This window comes from Lepisosteus oculatus, chromosome 8, assembly GCF_040954835.1.
Source record: "Lepisosteus oculatus isolate fLepOcu1 chromosome 8, fLepOcu1.hap2, whole genome shotgun sequence".
In the NCBI taxonomy this organism is placed as follows: domain Eukaryota; kingdom Metazoa; phylum Chordata; class Actinopteri; order Semionotiformes; family Lepisosteidae; genus Lepisosteus; species Lepisosteus oculatus.
In genome coordinates this window covers 34,624,580-34,636,415 of record NC_090703.1, presented here as the reverse complement: position 1 = coordinate 34,636,415, position 11,836 = coordinate 34,624,580, and the positions used below count along the sequence as shown (strand labels likewise).

Genomic DNA, 11,836 nt, shown 5'->3' with positions numbered 1-11,836 from the left:
AAAGGGAAGGAACATTACCTTCTTATGCAGCTTTTAATTCAGCAGACTGAACCGCTGGTCTTGTGTTCTTTATCTTTTCATGTACTCCTTTTTCTCAATTTCCATTGTAGACTGTTGCTTGATAAATATATTTGAGAAGCTTTACGCTCCATATAGCTGACAGCCACAAGACACACACACCCCAGGTGTATTGGATTCTTTTCTCACTAGTAATTCTGATTCCGGCAGAGCACAATTCCCTGCCTGGTGTCTTATCTCTTTGCAGGTATTGCTCTTTGCAAAAGAGTACAGTCTTATCTGAATAATCACTTGCTCTGACACTATCCCACTGTGCAGCTTCTGCCTCTGTACTGTAACTTTAGCCACTGAAGAATATCAATGAGCCTGCTGATTTGGATCACATCATACATTTTCCCCAAATTAGCATGCCATATCTACAGACCTTGCATAAACCTGTCTTTAGGCAAGGCATTAATACAAACCAGTCACAAAGTGTGAAAAACAAGCCTTATTTATGCAGCTGCTTGCTTAGATGGAAAGGGCTATGAGCAACTTTCAGCATAGATCATCCATACGACTTGATATGATCAGCAGCTTGTCAGTAATTTTTAATGGTCTTGTGTTTCCTTCACCCATGTCACATGTTGCCTTTATTGAACTGTCCTTGATGACTTTCACTTCATTTTTGCCCCTTGCCTTTGCTCACATTTGTCACAGATTCATGTAACATGAAAGCTTATACCCTTCCATGAATACAGCCCAAAAGCCTTTTATCAAAAGTTGTCTTTCACCCTTGCATCTCTCAAAAGAAATTTAGGATGAGTAATTTGCTGATCATAGTGAAATATATTTCAATGCTACAGGTATTTCTTATAAACTTCAGAAATTCTGAAAAGAATTTTAACATAATTCTACACGTTTTTGATAAAACAAATTGGTATCTTCCTTTGTTCATCTACATGACATAATGAAAATAAATATTTGGAAGTTTTTTGCTTCTTATTCTGGTTGTGAGGTATGAGAGAAAAATCGAATATTGAATACCATGATCATATCAAAGGCTGTGTACCAAATTAGCCCTCTGATACCTACTGTATATACTTCCTATTTGCATGAAATAGACACAATTTAAAATGTGGCCTTTCATTTAGCCAATTTTTTTTTTAAATATTTGTAATTAAAACATAACAAGACTTACAGATGAGATTAGGTATTTAACCCAACATGCTTATCTCACATTACACAATGAAAATTAAACATTTAACATGTCAAAAGCAGATTCTAGAAGTAAAACGAGGTGTTTGATATTGAGGCATATATTTATTGTCATTTTGAACAGAAACAATGCTCAGTAATTGTGAAGGGCTGAATTAACTGTTAAGGGTTGAATTGCTGTGATGAAACAAAAGATAGCTTTACTATCTTTTGTATCTTTTGTATATACACATTTACTTAAGGACTTAGGAGGCTGATTATGTGTTGTAACGGGAGAAAAAAAACAATTAAGACCTAAAAATCATCAATATGTTTTTGAAAAGGGGCTTGATGTTAAATGAGATAATTAAAAGAAAAGGAAACATGTCAGACAGTGTATACTTGTCTTCTCTGAAGTTTATTAATTCATTGGTTGTCACACGGTCCCCAGGGTATTGGAGGGATTGGGTGTATAATTTTTCTGCATGCTATCTTGCATTGTGAGAAACAGCCTCGACATCCCATGGGATCCTGTCAATCCTGCGACTGTTAGGACATCTGTGAAAGCAGACAGATACGTGTATGCATGCGCGTATGTGTGTATGTGTGCGCAAGAGAGGAACTGAGAGAGAGGTGGGGGAGAGAGTATATGGAAGACCCAGCTGCTAAGGGGAGAGGGTTGTTGGTTGCCGCCTTCCTCTGCTAAGCTGATTTACTTGTTTAAGGTCTGACCTCATCATCCTGTCAGTACGGTCCCCCACCTCCACAGTTAGAAGCAGCACAGCATCATCGCAGAGTGGAAACAGGCACACAGCTCTAGGAGCACTGCTTGTTCCTTTAGGCTTCTCTGTGTGCTGTGCATGTGTGTTAGCTGAGCTCTGAGAGAAGCTGAGAGCGAGAGGCAGAAGAATTGTGTTCGAGAGCAGCATAGGCAAAAGAGCAGAGACTGTTCTTTTCCCAACAGCACAGAGAGAGAGGAGAAACAGGAAAAGAGAGAGAGGCTCTTTGCCTTCTTTTTATTTTTTGGACTCCTTTTTTATTGCCTTCAGAAAAAAAAAACATGTCAGTGTCGGGGAAGAAAGAGTTTGATGTGAAACAGATCCTCAGACTGCGCTGGAGGTGGTTTAGTCATTCCTCACAGAGTTCGGCAAACAGTGGGAGCTACATCCAGCAGGAGGGGTTTGAGCACCGGGGCACACCAGTTCAGAACAGGTTAAAGAGTCATTCTCGGGACAGAAGCGGGCTTCGAAAGACTGGAAGCCCAGTGCACAGCATTCTGGCACCAACTCCAGGACCCATACCAGTCTACGCCAGACCTCCTAATCAGTCATGGCACCAGCAGAACATCATCGAGCACTTGCAGGTGAACGATGAACTGCCCAAAATCGGTTCGCCAGAAAATTACAGGAAAGAAGATGGAAAACTTGGGAAAGAGGATGTAAAGGCAACCTCTGAGGATCCTTCAGAAGAGGAGGCGAGAGAAAGGTATGGTTTCAGGGGCTTGTGCGAATTTAGAGATCCTAAGAAGCCATATGGGATTCCATGCAGCATTGCTATCTCTCTGGTATTCTCAAACTGAAGTGATGTTGATGGGGTTTAATTACAAGGGATGTTTTATAAAGTGTGTGCAATCTACATTTTTTAATGCTATTTTGCACCATTACATATGTGTTGCATAGTTTTAAGTGTGCTTTATATTAAATATTGTCCAAGAATATGAAATAAAGCATCTATGTTGATATGCAGCAGTGTACTGTCAAAATTGTATTTTCTCCTATTGGGAAGGTTGTTTTAGCTTATTAAATGATAAATAATAAAATTAGAGAGCATATGCTAATGCCATATAGTACAATTAATTGATTTATTTTCTTTGCAGTTATATTGAATGACACAGTTACATTGCATCATAACCAAGCTTCCAAATCAAGAAGAAAGGCATTAATTCACTTAACCTAATAATCTGATCTGATGTCTTTGTCATATTTTCGTATCAGGCATACTTTGTATACATGTCAAAAAGATAGAATCACATGAATGCTATATTACAGATTACAGTCTTCTAAAAATAATTTAGTAGAACTACTGACTTTTGGTAGCTTACTCCAACAGCTGAAAAACATAAAAGCTGTCAGCATTATCTTTCTGTAAAAACTAATTCTGTATTCAATTATCACACACAAAATATTTTTTTCTTAAATTTAAGTTTCTTTAATCATATCACATTTTCGGGTATCTAAGATATCTATTCCACATGTGCATTGTGAAGAAGGGATTTTGGTGCATATTCCCTGTGTTATAAATATGACACTAAGTACACTGGTATAGCAGAAAACTCTTTGCTACTGGAACTACAAAAAAGGCATTTAAATTAATTGTTTATTATACAGCTGACATTTAGAAACGTAGTTCAAATGAAGGAGGGAATGTTAATTTGTTCATCTGCAACAGCTCCAATTAATCAGGCTCATCCCCATTCTCATTAGAGGAGGCTAATTATAAAGTACTAGTTGGTTTATTGTGCTTGCAATTTGTTTCCTTATCTTTAGGGTCTCTAAAGGGATCTGAATAGCAAACTGTAAGCAGGAAAATGCTCAGTTTGTGTAATGTGTACTATTGTTTTCTATAGCGTCATCCTGTACTGCAGGAAGTAAACTGTGTCTGAAGGAAAGACAAAACCTGCATAAAGTGAAAATAACAGCTTTTTGAAATACTGTAGTTGTTTGAAGACATGATTTAATTCTAGAAGAAATCATTAAATAAACTCTTCATTACATGTAGTTTGTTGTGCTTACCGTTATTTTCAAATTATAGCATCCAGTTCATTAGCATTTTTCATTTGCATTGTGCTTTGGATTATATTTTTAGAACATTTGTATGCTTTAAAATGTGTACTTACAGCAGGTAGCTAGATGTCTAGAATTCTGTGTAATTGTAATCCTTGTGCTGAGTTTTGGAATATTTATTCCAAATAAATATTTATTTTTGAAAAACATTAGTATCTACTTCCTATTGCAAAATGCACAAAAGTAAAAATGGTATTTTCCCCCAAAACTTTTAAATGGCAATAAACATTCTAAAATTGCAAATTCAGCTAGTTTTTTTGTTTCTATTAAGAACAGAAAAAAACAAACAGTATATTTTCTATGACAAAATCTAGTTAAATCTTCTAATCATGTTACTCAAATATCAGTTTATCTATCTTATTGCAATAAAAAATAATCATACATTGTGTACCATAATTAAAAGTTTATTAATCACTAAGAAATGTTATAATACATTGAGTTTTATGGATATATGATTTACACACAGAGCAACATAAAACCACCAGAGGGAAAAAAAAGACTCCATTACAAAAAAATATTGCTGGTAGATAGCTTTGTGTTTTGATCAATACTTGATCAATAAAACTTTCGCATGATGCAGAAATGTAAGTAGTATGATAGAACAATTCAAGAGCTGCAGAGGACAGGTCTGTAACTTAATCCATCTTTTTTATGATACTTTTTATCCCTCTGTCACATAGACTGTCATTGATGATCTGTTTGCCTTTGAATCTACATTGTCTGTGAGGGTTGACCTTATAACTTTAGTGTTGGTCTCAAAAGGTGATATTACCGAGCTATTTTAAAATGCTTTTTGTGCATGGAAGAATATTTTAAAAAATATTTTACAATATCTCTCGGAACAACAACACAATTCCATTAATACAAATCTAGAAAGCTTTACACCCTGAGTTTGTTAGTGGTTAAAGTGATCTACTAGAGTTTTTTTATGAAATAGCTGTTGTGGTACACATGGTTATTTAACTCCTATCCCTATGTTTCAAACACCTTGATTCCATAATCAACAAGTGATTTTAGTAGGAAGTCCTTTTATATTTGCTATTTCCATTGTTTCACAGGCTTTTTTTATGATTCTGTAAAACTCACGACCTGTCTATGATGTTTATTGAATCAATAGACGATGATTCTGACAGGTGGTCAGGATTTATTTCACTAGCTTTTGTGTTTCAGATGAAGATTCTGAAAAGGAATAGGTATCAGTAAAGGGTACCTCTTTTCAAATAGATGTGGATGACCAGTGAAGTCCATCTGGATTTATGCATGGTCAGACAAACTAGAAATATAATACTTTTTATCTCTCTGTCACACAGACTGTCATTCATGTTCCTTGTTTGCCTTTGATTCCACATTGTGTGTGAGGGTTTGTAAGGTTACACCTTGTAACCTTAGTGTTGGTCCCAAAAGTTGATATTCCCAAGCTTTTTAAAATGATTTTTTTGCATAGTAGCGGGATCCAACCTTCCAAATGTTACACACCTTTTACTCTCAGTTTAGTAGGAATAATCTGAAAATGTAAAGCCATTTATTTAAAAAACTGATTGTGTAAATTTTAAATGAGTTATATATAAGCTAAATAATAATAAAGTTCCAATGTGTTCCATTTTGGTGAGTGAGTGTGCTTTAAAATATTCCACTGCAGCTTTATTATCTAAAAGCTACAAAATAAGCAGCATTGGTACCTTTTCAACATCTGCAATATAAATCTTCTTACATGGGTGTCTAAAGTGAAGGAACCTTTTGAATAAAAATTTACTGACTATGAGAAGCCCCTAATAAAAGTTCTGAATATCAAAAACACTTGAATATTTTTTGTATTGCAAAAATAGTGGTAGCATCGAAAGGGAAGCTCAAAACTGGATTATTGTTTTCTTGAAATACATGGTGTTTTAGTGTGGCTATCTAGGTCATGTTGTTTGAGGATGGAATTGATATCTCCAAGGTTCATTCCTATCCAATCTTGTGAGGAAGAGAACTGAGAATCCCACCAGTTTACTTGCCTCTGCAAAAAGTAAGCACAGCACCTAAACCTGTTACATGAACTGCTTAGGGAGGTGCTAATCTAACTCTAAACAATGGATTTGGATGTACATAGATCATATTTTAAATGTCAGCATTTGAAAGCAAATCCTGTTAGTCCTGCAGTCTGTCAATGTGTTCATTCTAGGTTGTGGTGGGCTTTCTAGAAATTGTTTGGTGAAGCCTTGTTGATCAGTACTTATTTACTTAAAAGAGTCCAACTTTTAATTTTAGTTTGCCATAGAGTTAGGACCAAGTGAACCATGACCTTTAGATCTTGTGAACAGTAGACTATTATTAAAACTGAACCAGAGGGAGTTTACTTAATGACAAGTTCTCCAAGTACTGTAGGTTCAATGCACAGTGGTTTAGTAGGTCCTCATCAATATTCAGAGATTGCTCTCTGACCTTTCTCAGCTCCTTTCTGTTCTAGGAGCCATTTACTAATCCACTAACTAGTAAAAATCGTACTAAGGTCACCTGTCACAGTCTGTAGTGATCTAAGTATCAATAATTCATTGGGATCTTGACCTGAATTTCCTTTAATGTGTCATGGGGCTCTTTGCCTTCACAGGGACAATTTAAGTGTTCCGGTGCTGTTCTAGCTAAGTCACATGCTTCAGAGAGTGAATGTGTCCTTCAGGAGCCAGAGGTTTAAAAGCTTCTATGTTTCTTCTTAATCAATAACTTTCACCGAACTTAGCACATAATAACAATCAGCTCAAAAAGGTCACTCCATATAATCAACTGAACTCTAACTCCTCATATTATTCTACCATTGCTGCACTTCTTTATCTTTGAGTCTCACCTTGCTTTTCTATAATGGTTTTTAGCACCTTGGTTTCTTCGGGTTCAATGGTTCCTTAAGCATGTAATATCAGTTTAAATGTAAGCAATGCTGTATTTAATTATTTGCTTAGCAGATGTTCTTATCCAGGGGATCTTACAGTGTTTACAAAGTTTTACATGTGAAAATATATTAAAAGGAGGTTCCTAAAGCTTGTCCGAGAGCAGTGATTTTTTAATCCTGGTCCTGGAGGAACACTGTGTTTACTGTTTTGTTTTTGCTGTAGCTTAAGTCTTAATCACAGGGTAATTGATTTCAGTGTTCTGTTTGAGGTATGTTTGTTAATTTACTTTTAGCTCTTGAAAGGTCAAATGGGATTTGTAATTAGTATCAATACTGTACTAATTTTTGTGTTTCAAAACTGCTCTCATTCAGGTGTGTTGCCTGACATGTAGCCAATTGTACCACTGCAGAAGGAAAATAAACACAGTCATCAAAACCACTCAGGAGTGTGTGGTATAGTGTCATTCCCTCATATGTCTGTTTGTCATAAAGCAGTTTAGACCAAATGACAAACAAAAAGAAGCTACACAAAGATCTGTATTTTATAGTACCTTTGAATTAAGTGTTTGAGTGTTTGTGACACTGAGGACCAAAGTACTGAAAAATAAGTTAACATGCTATCTCACAGGCGCAGTGTTCTTTTGGGAATAGGGTTGGGTACCAGAGTCCTAGAGGACCTCTGTCTTGCTGGTTTTCATTCCAGGACAGGTCTTGATGATCTCATTGAACTAATTATTTGCTTGCTTGGAGCAGTGATTTTAAAAAAACCTACAGGCTTTTTATTTTGTGTTACTGTTGTTTTATTGACTATCATTGTCTTTTGGATGTAATTCTGTCATGGTGTTGAATACAATGGCACTGCAGAATGGTTTCTGGTGGTATCATTCAAATTTAAGAGCAAGACAACATAAAAATGGTTTTAAAATATAGATTTTTCCCAGTTATGATGGATAACTATTAAGCCATTACTATGAATACCTCATTGACTATAATAGCCATGAGGATGGCACTAATAATTATAGTAGTCACTGTTTTTGAAATGGGTATAAAAGAAAAGTTTTGGAATTGATTGTTAAAAGTGAGCTGAATAAAATTTGATCTAGTAAACCAACAATTCACATCAGATAGATAAGACTTTATTGATCCTGAAAGGAAATTGATGTGTTACAGCAGCCCAAGAGAAGCAAAAAAAAAAAAAAACAGACATCAGGATAGACAAAAAAATAGAATACATACAGTAATACAAAATAAATATAAAATAAAATAAAAATAAATACATAGGTGTGTGCAAAATATGATCATAGTCACTGTTAAAACAATAAAATATGTGCATAGGTATATACAGATTGAGTGTCCAAAAAGTACAATGGAGCAACATGCTGTCCATAGACGAGCAAATGAAGGGCTAACAGTCCTAGCCTAGGGCAGCCTTATACACCCTGACAGCTGCCGGAAGGAAAGACCTGTGGAAACGTTCCCTTGAACACTGTAGTTGGAGCAGTCTGTTGCTAAAAGTGCTCCACTGCCCAATAGCAGTCCCATGAAGCAGATGAGAGGTGCTGTTCATGATGGCTGTGAGCTTGGTCAGCATTCTCCTCTCAGCCACCACCTCCAGGGGGTCAAGGTTCAGCCCCAATACAGAACCAGCCTTCTTGATAAGTTTATTGAGCCTATTAGCATCTCTTGTCATGATGTTGCTGCCCCAGCACACAACAGCGTAGATAATGGCCGCTGCCACCAGTGATTTCTAAAAAATGTGTAGCAGTGTTCCACACACACCAAAGGACCTGAGCCTCCTAAGTAAATAGAGTCGGCTCTGACCTTTCTTGTACAGGGCGTCAGAGTTACCAGACCACTCCACCTTATCATCCAGGTGTACCCCTAAGTACTTGTAGGACTGCACCTCCTTTATGTTCTCATCCTGGATGGAAACAGGGTTCAGCGGAGACATATTAAGTCACAACTATATTATTCTTTCTCTAATGTTTCAAGTCTGTCCAAATCTTTGTTATACATGGCATTTTTCTTTGAGAAGGAAATTACTGAGGAAAAGTAGATTAGTCAATACTTTATTGTTTCTTGAATACCCCTTATTTTAAATATGGATTTCTGAACTGAAGTATCCATGCTAAAACAAAATGATCTCTTTAAATCTTCCGACAAATATCTATTACATTGGACTAAAATAGAATTATTTATTTAATTATCACACCTGAAGAAGGCTCCACGGCCGAAACGTTGTGTTCTCTTTCTTCTTTTTTTCAGCATGGAATAAACCTATTACTTGTTCCTTTGCAGCCTACGCATGCTGACGCAGCTACCCACCTAAAATAAAATTAGGTTGGTTTGAATGTAAATGGTCACTATAATTTTATAAAAAGGTCTTTTGGCTCTGAAATAGAAGTTCACTCCTCTCAAAATGCCTGTAGATCCTTGTGTAAACATAAACCATGCCAAAATATTCTCACAGCACTCCAAATAAATAACAAATAAAATATTGTGATTGGTTTTACAAAAAGCTTAAAACGTTTACATCAAACTGTAAGATACTGTACAGTTTCTTTCATTAACAATGAAGAATATTTTGCCTTCAGTTTAGAAGAACAGAAAAAAAGAGTATCACTAAGGACTTTTAAATTATTCAGCGTGATATACACTACAACTCATGACACAAAGTTTAAATTCTTTCATAAGCTCAGAGTCAAAACAGGGAAATTTTTACCTAGTGAAGACCATGTTCCACCGAAATGCATTGCATGTGACTTGAGGAAGTCATTTCTATTAGAGTGTTGTAATATACATTTTTTTCTGTTTCATTGATACTTTTTACATCTTGAAGGGAGTTTAAAACTTGGCCAGAAATAATTGTACAGTATGTTGCCATTTGGACTGGGACTCTTTTTTTCTGTCATATGCAGTAAACCTGAAATTAAAACTTTTTTTTATGTTTTTCTGCTTTGGTTCTGAGCAACCTAATTTGTCCACTAGGGTTAAACATTTTGGATTGCAGTTTTGATTACATAAGTCTGTTAAAATTGTGTCAGTAGTGCAAGCAGATTTTATGTTTATGCTATGATCAGCTGTTCTCATCTAGGTATTTGATTCAATTTCCCACTAGTTGTGATTCATTAAAAAAAACTGTAATGCAGCCAAAACTGATTGTGCTAAGAAATGAATAAAATATTTTGGGAACTAAATTAATCTAGGTCTAGTTGAATAACTTGATCTCCATGGTAACTGTTAAAACATGGCAAGCTCTAAGTTTAGATCATTTCACATTACTTCAAGTGATATCACCGTAAAATTTGAAATGGTGTCCTCATGTGTAGTGCTACATTGTTTGATGAAAAAAGTCACAGTATCAGATTATTGGTTTTCTTTTGTTATTTATCACCTAACCAGAAATAGTGTTAATCTATGTGAATGTCAGTGCTTGGGTAGAGAAAAACAAACTAACAGTGGACATCAAAGCAAAATATTCCCAGTCTGAACGATTTTTTTTTTCACAGGAATTAATAATTCTCTTTTTCTCTCCATTGGACAGTGGTGTGCCTTTCCCTTCAGTATTAGAAAAAATAATTTTGTTTCTGCCTTGAGATGGAGATCAGTACATCAGTTCTATGGTGTTGATCTTAGCAGGTGGCACTGTATTGCAATATCACACCTTTGAGAGCAAGTTTAGAAAAGCACAGTAGCAAGGCAGGAAAGTGTTACATATATTCTATATATAAATACAAATAAATAAAATAGGAGGTACTGTACTTGTTAAGGATGGGTCCACCTTGAGCCCTGTGTTTTGTCTTATTTGCATTTAGAGATGTTGTGATAATGGATTGATAATATGAGTAGACAGCTATGGTTTGAAACAGAAAAATTGGAACTCTGTGTCTGAAAAAAAGCAGTGGATTGTATATGTGAAACTCATAGCCACTTAAATTCCTGTTTTTTTCTAACTGAGATTTCTGACCTGCGTATTCTGGATGTAGAATTCATGGTTTATTCAGTAATTTAAGGATTATTAATGTTGTTTGTTTGACATTGCATGATACCACATTCAACTTCTATCTGTGCTGCAACCATCCAGATATCTGTTGAATTTCAGACATCATTGATGGCACATTATGTTGTAACTGAACAATGTGTTTAATACAATGTGTTCAACAAAGCCATTTCAAGTGACCAAAAGTACTGGGACATATTCCATCCATCCATTTTCTACCCGCTTCTTCTACTGTAATTAAGGGCTGCAGGTGAACCAGACAAGCAAAGGACATAAGGAAGGGTTAGGGTTAGATACACAGCCAAATAAGCCAATTAATTTACCAGTTGGTTTTGGAATGTGGAAGGAAAATGTAGTACACAGAGGACATCCATGCAAACACAGGGTGATCGTACAAAGTCCATGCAGATAGTACCCCAGTTGCCCTAGCTCTACAAAGCTGAAATGCTAACCACTGTGCCACTAAGACATATTCATCTTAATCAAATTTCAGAGTTTAGAAGTCATTTTTTGTTGTATCTCTCTTTAAGGCAATAACTTCATGAAGTCTATAATCCACTGAGCTAACGACATCCATAGTGTAATTATTTGTGAAGCCTTTGATGTGGCCAGTTTGAGATGTTGCCTATTCTTGAATTTTTCCAGACTAAGATTAAAATTTTGTTTTCTTTGGATAAACTACTTGGTTGCATTGCCTTATGTATGAGATCTGTAAAAAACACTAAAAACAGTAGCTGCTGTACTGTTTGCTGTTTCCTTACTCTCAATTCCTTCTTCCCCACTCTTTGGCTCTTGTATTCTCAACCTGTCAGTGTCCATCCATCCAGAGGTCAAGTTAAAGCACAGGGTGTAGTGGAGACAAAACCTGTGTCATCTAGACTCTCTCAACTGTGGGGGGAAGAGCCAAGTGACACAGCACTCCTTTAAGAGTGA

At 35.9% G+C, this 11,836-nt stretch overlaps 1 protein-coding gene across 1 annotated transcript in view; it reads left to right on the top strand.

Moving 5' to 3' along the window:
* Window positions 1-1,841: 1,841 nt before the first annotated feature.
* klhl4 (kelch-like family member 4) overlaps window positions 1,842-11,836 on the top strand; it is a 110,188-nt gene continuing 100,193 nt past the window's right edge. The window contains exon 1 of the mRNA XM_006632632.3: window positions 1,842-2,679. Within this exon, the coding sequence (XP_006632695.1) occupies window positions 2,255-2,679 (425 nt within the window). The 5' untranslated portion in view covers window positions 1,842-2,254. The remainder of the gene's footprint in view (window positions 2,680-11,836) is intronic.